This window comes from Melanotaenia boesemani, chromosome 11, assembly GCF_017639745.1.
Source record: "Melanotaenia boesemani isolate fMelBoe1 chromosome 11, fMelBoe1.pri, whole genome shotgun sequence".
In the NCBI taxonomy this organism is placed as follows: domain Eukaryota; kingdom Metazoa; phylum Chordata; class Actinopteri; order Atheriniformes; family Melanotaeniidae; genus Melanotaenia; species Melanotaenia boesemani.
The window spans coordinates 28,728,216-28,747,745 of NC_055692.1; the positions used below are offsets into that span (position 1 = coordinate 28,728,216).

A 19,530-nucleotide genomic window follows, 5' to 3' on the forward strand; every position below is an offset into this window, starting at 1 on the left:
GATTGTTATCTTTTTGGGGGCAGGATATGGGGAAAGGGGTGAGCCACTTGGAGAAAAATGAAGGGGAGAGAAGAGAATGAAGTCACAGCAGAAAAAATTGGTAATGAAAGAACAGACATTAGGACTGGTGATGGAAAGATAGAGAGAGAAAGGTGAGGGGAATAGAGAAGGGACAAGGAGGAAGGAGGAGCATACAGATGAGGCTGAGGTTTAGACTGATATGTCTGTTTATTATTCATGCTGATATGAAGCTTTAAAAAGAAAAAAAAACAGAGTATAGCCTCATCTCTTTTTAAGCTGTTTCTGACCAGCTTGAAAGCATTTAGTTGGTCTGGTCTAAAATTCTTCTTCTGTGGCTTAAATGCTGAAAAGAGCTCTATATCAAGGAAGGGAATAAAACCTTGTTATTTAAAAAAAAAAAAAAAAAGAAGAAGAAGAAAAGAGAGAAAGGAGAAAAAAAGTTTTTGCATAAGAAGCCCAAAGCAAATGTCTGTGTCTGCCTTTGAAAAAAAAAACATTCACAACCTAATGAGGCCTGGATATTGAGAAAATCTGAGAAAGATAGCAGTGACTGGGGAAGTGGAAAACACAAACTGAATCAGTAATAGTCAGCATTGAGAGAAACGGTGAGAAATGACTGGAAGAGTTGAGGCAAAGCAGAGTGATGAAAGAAAATAGACAAAGAGGTGAAAAGGGGAGGCAGAGGATGAGACGGAGGTGTCATGTCTCTGTGTGAGATTTCGTCCTGCAGGCTGACTGTTTCTCTGTTCGCTTGTGATGTATGTCTTAACTACTGTGTAAAAACGCACCCTCTGATACAACCCCTGAATGTGTGCTGTGTGTGTGTCCAGAACCTGACTTTGTGGGTTCAGCCCTGGTGAGGGAGAGCAGCGGCAGCTCAGACGGGGATGACGACAAGATCTATTTCTTCTTCAGTGAGCGAGCGCTGGAGTTGGACTGTGACACAGAGCTCACTGTGGCCAGAGTGGCACGCGTCTGCAAGGTAACACATGATAATTAAATCTGATCTCAGAGCAGATTCAGTCAGCATTCCCCTAGAGCTGCGTCAGCCTCACTGCTTGTAAAGTGTACGAGTTTTAATGAGAAAACCACAGATCCAAAGGGTGATCATCAGTCTGTTAGTATAAATGCAGATTGTAAAATTATGGTTTCATGCAAACGTGACATCGGATGTGCTGCTTTCTATTTTTCCCATCTACTGTTAAGATCTTAATGATATGTGACAGTACTTACTAACGGCTATGGCCTTCATCAGGAGATGCTGATATAAGAAAGCAGCTAGTTGTTCTCATGGAGTAATTTCTACACATTTACACACCAAACTGGGAGTTTTCGATCACATGACTTGAAGTGGCGGTTAAACAAAGTAAAAATAGCTCATGTTCAAGGAAGATGCAAGACGGGATCTGAGTATTTTTACTGTTTAGATGGGAGTTCAGACACTAGATACCTTTTAGGAGTTGCACTATATGATGGCATAGATCCTTATATGCTTTCCAAGAAAAATTTCAGATTTGAATTGGGGAAACATCCATAACTTCAGTTCCCCAATAGCTTAAACTGCCTAGTGCTTACGCTTACCTACGCTTCTTCAAAGCAGATGAAACACTGAAAGCTAGGAAGCCAATAACTTCTTAGTGTGTGAATGAGTAATAGCAATTGGGATTAAACCCTTCATGACTAATCCTGCATTGTTTCTGCTCCTGTAATTACACATTTGATGTTTTTATTGCACTGTTTATTGCAAACTGCAACTGCTTCACTCTATCATGGCCTAGATCAGGGGTGCCCAAGTCCAGTCCTCAAGATCTACCATCCTGTAACTTTTAGATGCATCCCTTCCCCAACACACCTGAATTAAATTGATGCCTTGTTACCAGGCCTCTGCAGAGCTGAAGGACGTGGATGAGGGAATTGAGCCATTTTATTCAGGTGTATTGGAGAAGGGTTGCGTCCAAAAGTTCCAGGATAGTAGATCTCAAGGACTGGACTTGGGCACCCCTGGCCTAGATTCTTTTGAAGAGCCCATTCTATGTCATCCTTATCATAAAGACATCCTAGTGAATGAAGCAAAGACATAAAACACTAATTAAAATTGTGGTTGGATTCTTGTTTAACCTCTACAATCCTGAGAAGTAAAACAGGAAAGCAGCTACAACTTTTATTGCTTTAATTTACCTGCAAAATTTCAGAAGTTAACAGAGAAGGACCTTAACCATTTGAAGTAAAATGATTTACACCCCTTTAACGAAGCACTACTGAACTTTGTTGAATTTTGTCGGTGAGATGTCCCTGAACGATGTCTGATTTGTCTTCTTCATCTTACTTGTATTCTGATCTCTTTCCAGTCAGTCAAAATCAGTTTGATAATGACTCTTGTCTTATCTCTAAGCTCTGTCTCTCTTTTTTTTTTTCTCTGTTCCTCTCATGTTTCTTTGATGAATCAGCATGTTCAAAATGGCCAGTGTGTTTATTTCCAGTTGCTGCTGTGTGACATTGTGTGTAAAGCGAAACTCAGCTGTAACATGAAGCTTCAGGCTGGAGGGAAAAGTTGTAAAGTACAGTTCTCAGACTCAGGACGCTCCTAACAATGACTTCATAATAAATGTAACTGTGCCATGAAAACTGATCAAAAACACATATTTTTAAGGTCAGAAAGTTACATTGTGCTACTTTAATTAAGTGATCACTGAAAACTTGCTTTGACTGAGCTCTGTTTGGTCCCAAAGACAGACTGTAGGCTAATTATTTGCTCATCACTGAACTTACCAAACTATCGAACAAATTTTATATCATCTGCATTCAGTTCATCTGGTATTGCTTATGTACTGCATATGAGTGATAATTAAAGCTTAAACTAAAAACTGATGCAACACAGAGTTAATGGTGATGCCAGAGAAAAGGACAAAGAAATGTCGGCACTAAGAAAGTAGCTGCTCTGTGATTCATTTCCATCCATAGCAGCACGAACAACAGAATTTCAACTCATTGCCAGTTTACTCACATTTCATTATGTGCAGACAATTGCATTGGCATTGATATATTTGGTAATTAATGATTCATTTGCTTAATTAATGGCTTCATTTGGATGACTGATTAGGTTTGATAAACCACAGTCATTACGGCCACACATCAGAAGTGCTTTTTGTTACTCAGAGAATCAATGAAAGTTGAGACAGCAACTCTTTTTATCCCATGAGGACTTCTCGGTGCAGCAAAAGTTCAGTGTCATGTTACATTTCATTATCCATGTATATAATCTCAGCAGCCTGTAAAATTAGCAGACTAGACACAATGCAGCTGAAGCTGATAGGTGTGTAATTAAGTGTACAATATTCTGCATGCGCTGCTTTAATGGGAAGTGCCCTTTAATGTCTGCTTTGTGATGATCACTTCAGCTCTTTAAATGATATAAGAAACAGTCATACATGATGTAAACCACAGCAGTAAATAATTTAGTGCATATTGCTGTTAAAGCAACAGCACTGTGTCGGCTCTTTCTGCTGTAATAGAGCTGCTTTTTTACTGCTTCTGCAAAAACTGAGGGTAATAGGAATGAGAAGAAAAGCTTCTTTGGTACAAAGAACACATTAAGGAGGTACTTGTACTTATTGTTTAATTCAGTCTCATTATCTTCACGTTCCATTTTAAATGTGAATATCACAGCGTCTAAATGCACTTAAAAGCCACTTCCAACAATACAACATTTCAGTCAGTGAGTGCACACGACAAACATTTAGTTATGAATAGAAAAAGACTTAAATAGAAGGATGAGACTTAACATGAGTGAGGTTAAGGTGACGCTAATGATCATCTGCAGTTTAGCATCAGGAAAAATAGTTACTGGAGGCAAGGTCGAAAAATTTAGTTTCACATACTTACTTGAGAAGGTAAATCTGTGAGTTTAGCATCCTTAGCAACAAGTATCAAAACCCTTCTTATTTTTTTTAGAAGCCGTCTTATCTGAATAAGCATTACGTATTTAGTTACCATGGTAACGCATCTGTTTTCAGCACAGGAACACATGGAATCAGGGTAAATGTGACTGGTTCATCAAAAGCTCAGGATACTTCATCAGTTCATTAGCTCATTTATTTGGTTTGTGATTATTCACATGTGACCAGATTGCAGATCTACAGTCACACCTGCTCATAACAGGCAGTATTGGTCTCAATGTCGAGATCCTCATTGAGGTGTTTGTTCCCTTAAAGATCATGCATGAAGACAGGAAGCTGTAAATGGACCTGCTATGATGAGATTTCACCATGTGCTTCCTAATGATGCAGGATGGCATCACCAAAACATCAACATCAATGAAGCATCTCTCAGTCGATATCAGTTATTGTTCAGACAACTGGATTGTTGGAAACAGTCAAAGAGAAAATAAACTACATCAGAGACTAAATTCAGCAGTGTAATGTCTTCTTCTTTTACAGAAGATCCAAACAGCTAAAGTACAGGTTAGAGAAGACATAAAAACAGACAAAAAACATTGATCCAATCTGATCTTTCATCTCTCAGGGAGATATGGGTGGTACGAGGACCCTGCAGAAGAAGTGGACCACCTTCCAGAAGGCCCGGCTGGAGTGCTCCCTCCCAGAGCGCCACGTCTCCTTCAACAACCTACGGGCTGTCTTCACCCTGCCAGGCCAGGACTGGCGAGGGACCACCTTCTTCGGCATCTTCCATGCCCAGTGGTGAGTAAGACACGGACAGCCTCAGATGTGACACATGTCACATCCTGGACAAAATAATAACTACAAGACTCATTTTCACTGCAAGACTCAAAGCTTTTCTTTTTTTAAATAACTCATAAATAGCAATAAACAGTGGTTAAGATTCATTGGTTCAATCAGATTATTTATATTTCTTATTAACTGCTATGCTTTCCAATTTTTGCCTTAAAACACAGGTACTTCATTCTGTCCTTGCAACAGAAATTAATCATATACCTGATCATTTCTAGCCTGCAGCAAACTGTAGCTCAAACATTTATGAGACTAAATACAAATAACCTTCGCTATGCTTGGATGTCTAAAAGATTTCTTTCATTTTTCTTCAGCTATAACTCCCAACAAAAACTCATTTTTAATACTTAAAGATTGGCATTTCTCTGACCACTACATGTCCTAAATGTGTAAATAAGTTACTTATCAGCAGAGGAGTAGCAGAGGGTGAAAGGTCTTCTTTGGGAGGAAAGTAAGAGACATTCTCCCTCTCTCCAGGCAGTGGCCTTTGATGCGAGTCTTTTGTGTTCTTCAATAAGATATCATATCGCAAACTGAGCCAGCTTTGAACCTCAAGCTTTGTTTCTTCATTCAGAGTTCCTAAAGCTGCTGAAAAGCCTAATCCCTCTTCTCTGTGTGGCTCGCTGGGGATTCCTTATACCCTCTGGCTTTGATAGAGATTACTTTAAGATAATATGACATTATGCAAATTATTTCAGAGTTCAAGACATAATGTGACTGAACAGGAAGTTTTTTTTTTCTTTTTTAGTTAAGACATCAGTGCTGTCCTTAAGTTTTGACATTCACTTTATAAAATCTGCATCTTTGTTGCACATAAAAATACCACTTCAGACTTAAATCAAAAAACATTTCCCTTTGCTGGATCACATTATGAGTTTTTGCAAACAACCTTTTCTTTCCTGTTTACAGCTTTCTAAAAGCACAGCAGTATGTAATCCATTTAGGGCTAAATTTGGCACCATGTACGTCAGTAAGTGTTCCAGCGACTAAAGCCAGGAGCCGAAAACTGTGACTTTGCTGTCTGCTGTGCAAAGTCTGGCTTTTTCAGAACTATATTACCTGTGTCAATATTTCAGCCACTCGTTTTAAGACGTAAATACAAACAGATGCTTTAATTCCAGTTGAATGAGGATGGAAATCAACTGAGAGATGATGGCTACAAGTGTAATTTAATGTGACTGGGTCGTACGTCAATATCCAATTTTAGTCTCGCTTTAGGGCTGAAAATGCCCCAACCAGCCACCAACTGATTGATTTAGCCAGCATATAAAGGAGGCGTGATGCATGGATTTAAACCTCAGCCTTTTTTTTACAACAGAAAGAGTAGAAATGTGTCAATGTAGGTAGTCACTGCAGCTCACTCAATAGAAGAGATTCAGCTCTGGGATAAATATGTATTTGCAGCAATGAGATTACTTAGAATCCTGTTTGAAGTACTTCTGCAGTGTTAGCCTGTTCATTTTTTAACTCACATTGCAGGCATTTAACATGCAGCTGGCAGTTATAGTTTGCTTTCTTTTCATATGTCTCAGGAAGTTGGAAGACAGGTAAGTCATTTCTCAGTCATCGCTGCCACACATCGCTGACTCCCTTTCTACCTCGCTGCCATGTTTCAGGGGCGATGTGGATGTGTCGGCTGTCTGCCAGTATCAGATCAGCGATGTAAAAAAGGTGTTTGACGGGTCCTACAAGGAGTACAGGGAGACATCCCAGAGATGGGGTCGCTTCACCGGTTCTGTCCCCAGCCCACGGCCCGGATCGGTAAGAAAACTGAGAATCCAGCACACATGATAAAATGGCATTTCCAGACTTTAGAAAGCATGAGAGTAGTTTGCATCATAATGTGAGAGGGTAGAGGTAGGGTGGAGCAGTAATGAGGGAGGAAGGGAGAGAAGAAGAAGTGGGTGATAGGAGGTGGAAAACACCAGGAGCTGCCATGACGCAAAAAGCTAAGAACATAATGATCCAGGACGAAAGAAAAGGAAGGAAAGTAATGGAGGGAAGACGGGAAGTGAGGGCGTTCGTTTCCAAACCAGCTAACCATGCCAGTTTGTGCTAGCTCCAGCTAAGAAGTTTCCTCGTCTCCCTCTTTCTCCTTCCTGACCCTCTCTGTGCTTTTCTCTATTCTTTCTTTGCTCCATTTCTCTTCTGTCACTCCGTCCTCTCTCTGTACTGCAGTGTATAACTAAGTCAGACAGGGAGAATGGCTACAACAGCTCCCTGCAGCTGCCTGATGCCACACTCAACTTTGCTAAGAAACACCCGCTGATGGAGGATAAAGCTCTAGGTCGCCCCCTGCTGCTAACCAAGGGTGTCAACTTCACCAGGCTGGCAGTGGATCGGGTCAATGCCCTGGACCAGCGGCATTACAATATGCTCTTCATTGGCACAGGTATATATTACACAACAGCATCTCACATTATGGGAAGCACTCGGTACTTGCAAAATATAAGCTCTGGAAGGAGCAATTACAAAAACAATTCAACTTATTACTGTTCAAGTGACATTTTCAGAAGTTTGAAGCTCTTAGACTACATACAACGTAACATTTCCGCTGCAGTTTATCTCTTCAATGCTCACTCATCAAATGCATCGACAACATAAAATGTTTGCAATGCTCCTGGGATCAAGCAGCAAGCCACTCCCATTCATTATGTCAAATGCAATAGTTCACATTTTAAGATATTTTCACATGTACCTGCACACACATAGATAAAAGTTATTCCCCGTTACTAATCAATCTTGCAATGAAGCAGGTCAAGAGAATATCCTGTTCTGCTTTGAGGGGAAAAGAAAGGCATTACCATTCAATCATCTCCTTTATCTACTGCACATGACTTAGTTAAGCTTTACAGGTTTAAGCGAAAGCTTGTATTTTTTAATGCTTGTTGTACTGTGTTGCATTGAAGTGTATAATATTCCTGTTGAACCATGGCAGTGAAAATGCTCGCAGACATTCAGTGCACTCCCTTATTACCTTCTCGTTCATTTTTCATTTGTGTGTGTTGGGGGGGGGGTTCCACTTGTGGCTTGTTAAAGAGATAAGAGCATTCAGGCTGTGGTGGCAGACAGGAGCAGGTACTGGTGTTAGGTACGGTGGCAAGAAAACAACATGCCATCTGGTCAGACTTCAGCTTGGTTTCAATTAAAGCCTTCATTTGCATGCTGAGATCCATCCTCATGCATCACAGGATACGTCTACCTTACTGTATCTGTGACTTAATTAATATCTCCAGTCTGTAGCCATAGGGCCCATATGTTGGTGTCGTGTTTTGGCACAGATCAGAAATCCACTCCTCCTCCCAGTGACTTAATCCCAAATAACCCAGCTCTGACACTGGATTGCAGGGAATGGGAATTTAAATGCGGTCCATCTCATGAATGGGGAGTGATTCAACTGCTTACCATTCAGATCACTGCAGAGGTAGAATGACTGGGGGCAACACTGACAGTGTGACAACAGCGGACTCTGGGCTTCTCTGCTTGGCAAGCAGGGAGGCCGATTTCAACACACACATGAGGTGACACACTTAGAAACTGACACACATGGACGCACGTTTGCAGCACTCACCGAGCCAAGCACAGTCATCCCCGCTCGCCGTGCTTCACAGCACAAACTCTACAGGGCCCTTGGCAGACATGCGTTCACAGTGCCAGTTGGGCTGCAGGCTTGATTAGCTATTAGCTGCAGCATAGCGACAGCTGATGTGTGAAGAGAGAGAGAAGGAATGAAAGGGTGTGTGTGTGTGTGTGTGTGTGTGTGTTTGTGTGTGTCCAGACTGATTTTTCAGGTGAAAAAAAAAAGATGAGGCTTCAGGACCTAGGGATTAGCTGACAGTGGTCCCTGACGCTGTGAAAGGCAAGTGTGATGATATGCCTGTTGCTTTTAATGCCTCTACGTGTGTTTACGTGCATTTGGCTGCCGGGTTTGTTTTTCATATCTTCCGTGACAGTATCTTAATCGTCAGGACCACACAAGACAGCACATGTCAGCACGTAACACCATTGCACGCAAACACCAAGGTCGCCCCACCAGCTGTGCCTGGGACTCTTTCATCACTGGAGATCTAAACATGTTCACAGCGCCCTACATGAAAGGAGCATAGAGCCTCCTCCTCTTCCTCCTCCAGCATCCCCTCCCCATACACCACTTGAAAAAGTCCTCAAGTTTCTCTGATAATATGACTGCTCCCCAAGGTGCTAAAGGGCCAGGAACAGCATCTCCTTTCATTTAAAATCACTTATAAATATAGTTTGTTGCCAAGAAGCAACAAAAAGCTGGATGTTCCAGCAGGAGGGGCTGCATGCATGTGCTCTGAATTTTCAAAAGCAAACTTGACAGCACTGTTTCCCTGCATTTTAATTGCAAACGCTCTTTATATTTAAATAGTCTTTTCATCTCGTCATTAATGCATTTTTTTCTCAATGAATATCTATTTTTTTCAGGTTAATCAAAGCTGCATTCAAGTCGTTGCTCCAGTTTTACAGCCTTGCTATTAGCATACTGATACTTCAGCACAGCTACCTTGACAGACCTTGAGAAATATAATTAATGTTATTAGTTTCATTTTACATGTGCTTTTCCTGCTGTGACAAGGAAAAAACCAACAGAGCTTGAAACCTCAACAGAGTCTTGGGTTAATTTTGAGCTATGAAAAGAAACGCATGAACCAGTAACAGATGAACAAGAAAGTTTTTCCATCAAGGAGCCAATACTTCATTCTTTGTATCTATGATAAAGTACTAGTAAACAAAGAAAAGAGGTGGTTCTTTATCAGATTTTTCTTTAATATGTAAGAGTAAACATTAAAGCTAAATGTTTGTATATAATCATATTTCATCATTAATATTTAAATGAGCTTCTTAGCAGTGGCAGGTGTGTCTTTGTGAATTTATTTGGGCATCATTAAATTTTTATGTGCCAGACTTTGCAGTCAGCGGTGATTGTGTACTCCTGATTAATATTTAAACTGGGTGGTATGCAGCCGCTGATTCTCGGGTAAGTTTACTGTAACATATCATTAGATTAAAAATGAACTAATTTGCTGTGATCAGTCCATCGAAATAAGTTGCTTGTCTATCGGAGGTGTGAGTTTATAACGTTTTGTGCTGAAACAATCTGAGTGAAAATAAATCAAAATTCTGATGGATACTATAACATATTCATGCATCACATGAGGGATGAAGAATACGGCACTAAGATGAAGTTAGATTTAATATTTGACTGAATAGAACAGAAATAAGTGAGTTATTCCTCCTTCTTCCTTGTTGCTTTGCAGCAGAGGGCTGGCTGCAGAGGGTGGTGATCCTGGGCTCTGAGGCCCATGTGATTGAGGAGATCCAGCTGTTTGAGACGTCTCGGCCAGTGGACAGCCTAACCATCTCGCACTCCAAGGTAAGAAGAGTTTGACACTTAAATTTAAATCCTTTTAGGGGAAGCTAGACAAGGGACAAAAAACAAAAAGATTGTAAGAGCTTGGCCCAAAATAAAAAAAGAAAACAGGATATCTTGACTTTTTTTCTCATTTGATGTATGAAAGATGTTGTGAGGAGGCAAATTCAGATGATTTTGCCACCTGCAAAGCTCTTAAAGTGGCAACAGAGCAACTGCTTAAATCATTGCAGTGCCCTTTTAAAACACTTCACATCCATTTACTTCTAAATAGAGACTAATTTACAACAAAAGTAAAGCACTGAGTCATCGCCTGCACACCCCAGTAAGCAACATGTTAATAGACGTGAGTCAGTGAAACAAACTGAGGCAGAAGAGATTTTGAAAAGAGGAGAGGAGCTCCTCTCCTTTTGTGCAGTCCTTTAAGTATGAGCTTCCAGCTGCTTCCATGATGAAGCATTATTGTCATGGGTCATATTAAGTGAGGAGGAACTAGAAGTCCTTTTGCTGTTTTTGCACATTCAGCTCATTGCTATGTCATCTGATTGGCTTTATGTCTTGTCAAATAAGCGACTCATTGGTATTCCCTTGCAGCAGCAGTTCTCTGATTTGGTTGAGCTATTAATACTTTTCTTTTCTTTTTTTTTTTTTTTTTTTTTTGCCAGATGCTTATTTTCATAGATGTTTTGTCAACAAACGGATTCTTTTCCTGGTGCCGTCTTGCAGGCTACCTGTTTTCAGATCAAGTGTAACCTCATTAATCCAAAACTCCTCTCATAATAGAGTAACTATAACAGCTTCACCTCAGCAGGGAACTGAACCTCTGTCTGTGTTTGCTTCCGTCAAATGCTCCATTGCGCTGTCGTGTAACCATGGATCTACAATGGCCGGGCCGCTGATCGATGCACTTTTGACAGGGCGTTCGCAGAGCTAAAGCCCACTGCTTATCTCATTAATACGGGCTTAGCCGCGACCAGACATATTTTATAGCGGCTTTTGCGAAAAGGACACAAACCAGATTGGATTGGAAGAGGGTCGGAGGGTGTGTGTTATTGTAATTGAGAGTGATTATCCCATTATCTGCTCTAACCCATAACTCAGTCACTTTCCCCCTCTGTCCATTTATCTTTCCTCTTCTTTCTTATCTCTCTCTCTCTCTGGTTTCTGTCTCCTGGTGGACAACTGGCTCTGTTCTTTGTTCTCTGCTTTCTTGCCTCGTCTCTCTTTTGCTCTGTAGAAGTACTTGTACATCGGCTCCCGTTCTGAGGTTCTCCAGCTGCCCTTGGCCAACTGCAGCCGCTATCAGTCTCAGCCAGACTGTCTGCTCGCCAGGGACCCCTACTGCGCTTGGGACAACGAGGGCCGGGCCTGTGTCCGCATCGACCTCCACCGAGGGTGAGACGAGTACCTGTTTGCCTCCATGCTTTCATTCTCTGTTTGATGAGGCTTGGCATTGCTGTTTAAAAAAAAACTGCTAATAAACTGGACAAGGCTCTGAAATAGTGTTTGAGTATAATGTGATTTATCTTTTAGTCGGGATACATCAAAGCTGGATCATGGAGTTTCATTACAGGTTTAAGGGAATCCTTTGAATAAAAGCCTCTTGGTTCGCATTTTTAAAAACATTATACAGGGCAGAATGGCATTTACCACATCTGTTTTGAAAGGCGAGTATGTCCGCTTAAAAACGGTGATAATATAAGAGCAAATGTCTGAATTATCTCTGATATTTTTTTATATATTTGTCTTGTATTTTGTGCCATTAATTGTACAAACTCCCTTTATTCCGAAATGTGCAAATCATTGTGGCCTTTAGTGGAAATGTCTCTCATGTCACTTCTCATAAAATTCAAAGTCTTTTCTACTGTCTGACCTCTTGTCCCCAGATCAACCGCATCCCTCACACAGGACCTCATGTTGGAGAGTTTTAATCATGGCAAGTTTGAAAAGCCTGTCTCCATCCCCAGCCCTGGTGAGTAGGGTGCCATGCCTCACTAGTGGCCCCTTGTGGAAGTGTGTTGTCAGTGCATGAGCAAGTTGCAAAATAAAGACTAAACTTGAGTTGGTGTCTTTCCTGAAAGCAGATAAGACTTGACTGCTGCAGAATATTTCATGGATTTATCTCTGATGACACTTAACCCTTTCCCCTGTCTTCTCTTCCTTACATTCTCCATCCCTTCTCTTCTTCTGCAGAGCACTCGCACCTGAAAAATGTAACAGTGGTTGTGGGGTCTGACATGGTGCTGCCTTGCCAGCTGGTGTCCAACTTGGCTCAGCCTTGCTGGGTTCTAAATAATAATGAGCTCCCGCTGGGTGACCTAGAGGCAGGAAGGCCACGCTTTGACCGAACCCTCAAAGCCCTTGTCATTCATAAAGCGGACCAGAACCATAAGGGTCACTACATCTGCTATTCTGAGGAGCAGGGGGTCAAGTTTCAGACAGAGCGCTACCTAGTGACCATTGTTGCAAGTGCTCCAGTGTTCATGGAAGCCCGTGCTCCAGACAGCAGCATGGGGCTCTTCTGGGTGCTGGTTATTACCCTTGGAGCGGCGTGCCTGTTGCTCCTCATTGTGGCCCTTTACCTGCGCCGGAGGTTGAAGTTGGCACTAGGAAAGGGAGCCGACATGAAGCCTCTTGAGAGCACTCTAGTCTACCCCATCACGCTACCCAAGGAACCACCCACCTTTGTGCCCAGCAAGATGCCCAATGATGAAGACCGCTTCTGGGAGACAGGCGCCAACTACTACTACTCAGATGGCTCACTGAAGATCGTTCCCGGGCACGCCCTTGGCCCCAGCAGTGTCAGCAGCACGGCGTCACCCAGCGCCATTCCCGGCCAGCCCATCCACTCCCCGAGCCGTCTCAGCCTTACCAACATACGAGGCTCCGGTAGCAATGGCTATATCCGCCTCAACCTGAGCACAGCGGGGGAGGAGAGGGCTAGCGGGGCCAGTGCTGGGGGCGGCGGGCTGGGAGGCCTGGGCGTGGGCGGGAACGACTACTCTAGTCCCTTCAAGGAGGAGCTGAGACGCACTCTGCAGCAGAGGAGCGTCCTGCCCGACGCAAACCCAGAGGAGTCGTCCGTGTAGGCCTTTCCTCCTCTATCTGTTGGAAAAACAAAACAACCAACCTACCTCCCTCCTTATGAGGATACATGCTCTTGCTCTCTCTCTCTCTCGCTCTGTCAATGCCTGATTGGCTCACTGTAAACATTTATAGCACACAGCATGTTAAATATACCCACTCATACACCGTGTTCGCCAACATGCGCTCGTAAATACTGTGTTTTGGGGCAAGATGCAGTCATGGTTGCAACTTTTTCTGCTTCCACTGTGCAACTGCCACTCATGTAAATTTTGTATTTCAAAAAGGATGAACACAGAGGAGACCACCTCGAGCATGGAAATCTAACAAATGCCGTTGTTTGTTCTCTGAAGGGCACATTTCTTGTACATTGAGTTTAGCCCCAGTGCTGAGACCAGCCAACGACAATGGGCAACTAACTGGAAATATTGAACTAATTCTGTGCTTGTGTTCCTTTGAGACTTTTATTCAGCTTACTGCACTTAAAAAACTGGAAGCACGTCTTCCCTTTATTTGTACTTGTGAGCCAGGAGTGAGAGCGCGGTATAAAAGGACTAATTAATCTCCAAGCAAGACGACAATCATGTCCCTGTGGCAGGAGCTCTGCGTGGGACCGAAAGGAGAGGAGAGACAGAGACTAAAAGAGAGGAAATTAAATGGAAAATGAATTGAACTAGAATGAAAGACACAAGAGGGGGTGTTTCAAAATGAAGGACACTGTCTCAAGACTTTTTCTGCTTAATTTAAACCCCTTTCTCCATGTCGGATTTTCCACTGGGGAAACTTCTCGATCCCTTACTCTTTATTTTGATGTGATGGTTGGTTTGGTTTAAGACATTTCTTGACTTTTTTTTTATGGACTAAAGCAGCGCTTTAAGTGGTTAGCAAGTGACTAATGGCTCACCTCTGTGAAAGACAATGTGAGGGCAACCTGCTCAACATTACATTATTCTTCGCTCAGTCCTGCACAGTGACTTTCAAGCCCAGTACAAGTGCACTCCATATGACATTTATTGGTGTCACAGTGTTTTGATTTAGACCTTTTTGAATCTTTGTTTATCCTCTTTGAAAGGACTATTTGCATTCAGCTCATAGCAGCAGAACAATAATTGCACAGCTCTAAATTGAAGTTGACATGAAGACATAAAGCACGGAGAATGTAGTTGAACCCTCATTGTTGCGACCGCTGTGGATGTCTCTATAAGTGCTTTATATTTTATGTGTTTGGTGATGGTGGTAACTCGCACTGCCAAGAGGAAAACTACCGCTCCAACACATACACACAGGACTACATAGCATTTGTGATGTACCCTTAAACCCCATGAAACCCCAGCTCCCTCCCTCTTACCGATGCCCAGAGACTGACCCGGGCTACTGTGGATTTATACAGTGGAAGAACACTGTAAAGCAGACCGACACAAAGAACACACACAGTGTTGATGGAAGAATGGACTGACAGACACACCGATTGCTGCCATGCTGACAAACGACTGGCTTGAGGCGAGAAGCAGCATTGAACCAGGGAAAGGTATTTTTTTTTCCACTTAATTTGATTCATGCAACAGATTTTAGCAAAGTTCTTAGCTTTTCCAATCGATTTTTTTTTTTCTGCTCGGTGTAGTGTTACAAATTATTATGGGAAATTCTTGTGTTTGCTTCTTCCTGAGAAACTGATGAAAAATTTAATACCACTATCACTTCTGTTCAATATAATGCTGCAGTGAGGAGATGGTTCGCTTAAATTAGCATACAGAGTGAGAACAGCTGACTTCCACTTTTCCCAATGGTTCAAAAGCTCATTAACCAACATGCAATACATTGTGCATTTAATCCCCCAACCCCACACACATGCACACACACACACACACACACACACACACACAAAAGTAAAAATGTAAAAATGCCAAGCTGTATTCTTTTAAATGGACTTGTGTGCTTCACGTATGAGGAGTCAGTGTCTTATCTATAGGAGACAGCAGTTTGGGGAATCAGAAAGTTTCTTGACAGGTTGAGCTAAGCACGTAGTATACTGTGAATTATATATGGAGACACTCCAGTATCAGCAGTTACATGGAGTGTGTGCATGTAACGTTGTCTTTAATTTGTCCCTCGGTGTTACAACCTTGATCGTGTTGGAGCGGATTGGGGACTGTACTGCTACAGTAAAATCCTGCCGATAAGAAACTATAGTGACAAAGTAAACAAGTGTCTGACACATGCAGGGTGAACTAGCTTTTAGCTACAAAATAGCTTTTAGCTTTTTTTTTGGTTGGTCAAAATTTGCTTGTAATTCTAAAAACTCAGATCTCTCTGACTGCTGTCTGCTGCTATTAAGACACAGATACCCAACCTTGTTAAAAACAAAAACAGTTAAATGAACACGAGAGTGTAAGATAAAGCAAAAATTGAATTAAGTTAATTTGTTGAATAGAAATAAAAGCGATGATGCCCATGTTGCACTGACAGTCTCAGACATCGTTCTGAGCGGAGATTTGATGAGCTGAGCGAAAGCAGGTGGACACAGGAAGTGTTTACTGATAAAAACAAAAGGAAAAAAAAGCCAGATAGAGACAAGTCACGGATGAAATGAATGCTGTTCGTGGAATCCCATGATGCACACTTTTCCCCTGTGGGTGCATTTAATGAGCAATCATGAGTGTGTTGCACATTCACAGCAAGCTCTGGTCTGTGGAGTCAGTAGTGTATATAGTTTTGTCTTGAGTCTCTGGCACCTCTTATCTGAAGGACCCTGGCTATAAGGGACTTGTGATAAAGGTCTGTAATCAGCGTGACTCCTCACACACTGATCTTTTGCCTTTTTACACTAAAAAAAAAAATCTGCTTAAAACTGAACATAACAGAATAATGCTTCCTGACCTGAACTGTATTCATCTTAGCCTGGTTTATTTGTGGACATATTTGTTAACATGAACTTTGAGTGTCACCATCTAAATGAATAATCCAGGACGGTTCTGAGCTCAAATCCCTAATTTCTTTACATATATTGCCAGGAAAACCATAAACAGGTGCAGAGATTTAATGCAAACAACAAAGGAAACCCATATATAGGACAAAAACAGATTTATACAATTCTAAAATACTTGAAAAGCAATATTTATTATGACCTTTTTCTTCAACACAGCCTAAACTCTATCACAAAAGCATTCTTGGAATTCCTTCAAGAAGCCTAGAAAAATATTCCTTTCTTATTTAGATGTTTGTTACCCTTTTTTTCCATTCTCTGTCAAGATGATCCCAAACTGCTTTAATAATGTTGACAACCAGGCTCTGGGGGAGGATTTGTCTCTCCATAAGACCTGTTGCCACTGATTTTCAGTCCAGTCCTTGTGTCATTTGGCATACGTCAGTCTTTCTCTCTGAGTTAATCTCTTTAATTAGCTGTCGTTTTATACTTAAATGATTCATAGGTCTGTTTGAAGTAGCTTGGCAAATAAAAAACAGCTTTTCTCTAAAACGATGAGGTCTAAAAGAATGGACTGAAAATAAATGAAAACACAAACGATGCACAAAGAAACTTCGAGAAACCTTCAGAAAGCCCAGAAAATTATTGCTAAAGACCACTTTTAAAGATTAGAAGAAAGTCTGGCTGCTTGGAAGCAAAGTACAAAGAAATGAGAGGTGGCTCGAGACATTCACGTAGTCCTGCACCCTTGAAAATAACGACACTCCTGTTGGCTTCAGCTGTACTTTGTGTTTAGCTGATGTTACCATCCATAAGATGATGAACATGGAAAAGACATTAGCATGTCATGTGAGCATCATCACTAAAAGGAGATTAGCATAGCTGTCATTTACTGTAGTTTTCAGCAACGCTTCACTGAGCTACAACGACTGCAGGCACAGCCATATTTAACTAGTCTCCCTCTCACCCAAGATGTCCTCGTGCACTCTTTTTATGAAGGCCTTGAGGTGCAGGTGCATCAGTAAAGCCACTATCCTGGCAAAAAGATAAGAAAAGGCTTGCACACAATCTGAAGCTGGAAACTACAGAATTTTATTTTTTAAAAAAAGTTCCAGTCTGATCAGCTTGAAAAGAAGATGACCCAATAAAGTAGTCTGCTTGACACAAACATCTGTTTAATAAAAATGTTCCACTTTTGGTATAATCTAAATTTATTTGGATATTTTTTGCACAAGGTAGCTGGTTATAATGTAAAATTCTCCAACATGTGATGTGTTCCATGTAGATTTAATGATGTAAATTGACACATGACCTACTTTTTGATCTAATTTTTGCTATTTCTAACTTCAGATATGTGTGTCCTCTTCCAGTGCTTTGTCCATCAGCGGTGTCCTTTACTTTTTGGGGTCGTGTCCGTGGAGACCGGAGGAGCGCTGCATGAAAGAAGGGCGAGGACAGAAATACCTTGTTTTGTTCCCACTGTGTACAGAGCGCTGTGAGAGATGTAGAATATCAAAACGATCCTGAAGGCTGAGGAGGTGATCAGCCGCCAGCACTCCATTCTAGTGTTGCATGAGCCTCTCTGAAAATGGACTGCACATCTTTGATATGATCATCCTTGTACAAGTGCAACATTTCAATCAATAATTTTTCTGACTTTTTTCAGATACTAATGTTGTGCAACACTAATGCTCTCTTTGAAAAAAAAAAAAGAAAAGATAAACATGTCAGATTTCATGGCTCAAGACGTGTACAGGAATTCGTGGCTGCATTTCAATATGTTTACTTTTTCTGTGCCTCTTCACCTTTTGGATAAGCCAAAGTAGACTGCATTTGCTTTTGTTCCTGTTTGATTTCTTCTTTTGTATTTAATTTAATTTGACTACAGATGAGTATTTAAGTGTCAGCAGTCCGTCCATTTTGCTCCACTAAACTGGTGTGAGCAACTAAACTTCCCCGCGAGCAAAAGGCAAGAACAGGCTTGAAACTGACGGAGGTTCGGTTTTTCTATTTACATGTCAGCAATGATCTGTTGGAACACTATTCTCATTCTTTTTAACTCATCTATTACAAAAAAAGCTGAATAATGTGTTTTTTTAACCCTCTGAAAACCAAATATTTTCTGTAGCTGCTAATTTAAACAGCTCAGTAACAAAAAAAAATTTATTTCTAATTTAAAATTCCTCAAGACTGAAAGCTATGAACAAATTAGCTCTTTACACTGGTACTTACTTATGTCTTAGTATTTTTCCTTTAAAAAAGACGGCTTTTCTTTAACAATATCATGTTGCAAAAACTGAAAACAAACAAAAAGTTGTGTCAAGCTTGAAAAAAATGCATGAGTTAGGTTCTTTATGTGTACAGTTGTTCTTCAGTTCATGTGCATTCATTTTTTTCACACATGGCTTTAAGTTCTGCTGTTTTCTTGTGTTATTATTTGTATTTTCTGCTCCATTTTTGCCTTTGTTTCATTGGTCTCATGTGTTTGTTTTTTAAAATGTATTAAGTAACTTATTTCACTTGTACAAACATGTTGATATTTATTATCACTGTACATATTTCCTTATTTTTTATATGTGTATATATACACAAATAAAAATAGAGCTATACTTCAGGTGTGTGAGTTTGTTTGTTAAAGAGTTAAACTTTTTAACTATGTATAATTATGACAAAAAGCCTCATCAAACATCAAGGATGTCACCATCTGAAATATTTAATTTTAGTTTATCTGTCCATGCAGCTGTGACAGAAAACAGAAAAACTGGTTGCGTGGAATAAAAAGGGATATCATAAGGCAGTAAATCTGATACATAAAAACTTTTTTTTTCAACTTAAATATAATTTTTGTTTCTTATTTTGCATCTTGGACTTGGACTCTTATGTGGTTGTATCACTTCTGGTTGTCTTGAGCTGTTTTATGCCTCAGGACTGCTCTACACAGCAACAACAGTCAAGCTTTTATCCACTTTCCTGGTGTCAACACAGGAAGGCACGTGTTTCATGTGGTCGGCGGTCCCAGCTGTGGAAAGAGACTCACTGTTGCATCTCATCTCAGTGTACTCAGCTGCACAGCAGACTCACAAAGGGAGGATCTCTGTGTGTGTTTGAGATTGTTTCAGTGTGGGTAAGGGTTTCTTGAGATTTTCAAGAGGAGACCACAGTTCACACACCAGTTGGGGTTTATATATGTGTGTGTGTGTGTGTGTGTGTGTATCTATATATATATATATATAGAGAGAGAGAGAGAGAACATTTAATATAATTATAAAGTTGGATATTTAGTTGGATGGAGCGTTCTCAAGATGGTTTTTGTTTGTTTTGTTTTTTAAGACAGCAAACAGCAAGTGGGACCACTATTTAAA

General features: G+C 40.9%; 1 protein-coding gene across 2 annotated transcripts in view; it reads left to right on the plus strand.

Moving 5' to 3' along the window:
* The window catches only part of sema4c (sema domain, immunoglobulin domain (Ig), transmembrane domain (TM) and short cytoplasmic domain, (semaphorin) 4C), a 93,909-nt gene extending 75,149 nt beyond the window's left edge, over window positions 1-18,760 (plus strand). Inside the window, exons 9-17 of one of the 2 annotated variants that reach the window (XM_041999615.1) lie at window positions 852-1,003; window positions 4,543-4,718; window positions 6,386-6,530; window positions 6,948-7,161; window positions 10,049-10,164; window positions 11,399-11,556; window positions 12,048-12,133; window positions 12,355-14,773; window positions 17,519-18,760. In XM_041999615.1, the coding sequence (XP_041855549.1) occupies window positions 852-1,003; window positions 4,543-4,718; window positions 6,386-6,530; window positions 6,948-7,161; window positions 10,049-10,164; window positions 11,399-11,556; window positions 12,048-12,133; window positions 12,355-13,250 (1,943 nt within the window). In that variant the 3' untranslated portion in view covers window positions 13,251-14,773; window positions 17,519-18,760. The remainder of the gene's footprint in view (window positions 1-851; window positions 1,004-4,542; window positions 4,719-6,385; window positions 6,531-6,947; window positions 7,162-10,048; window positions 10,165-11,398; window positions 11,557-12,047; window positions 12,134-12,354; window positions 14,774-17,518) is intronic. The other variant, XM_041999614.1, reaches the window with a different exon arrangement.
* Window positions 18,761-19,530: the final 770 nt, after the last annotated feature.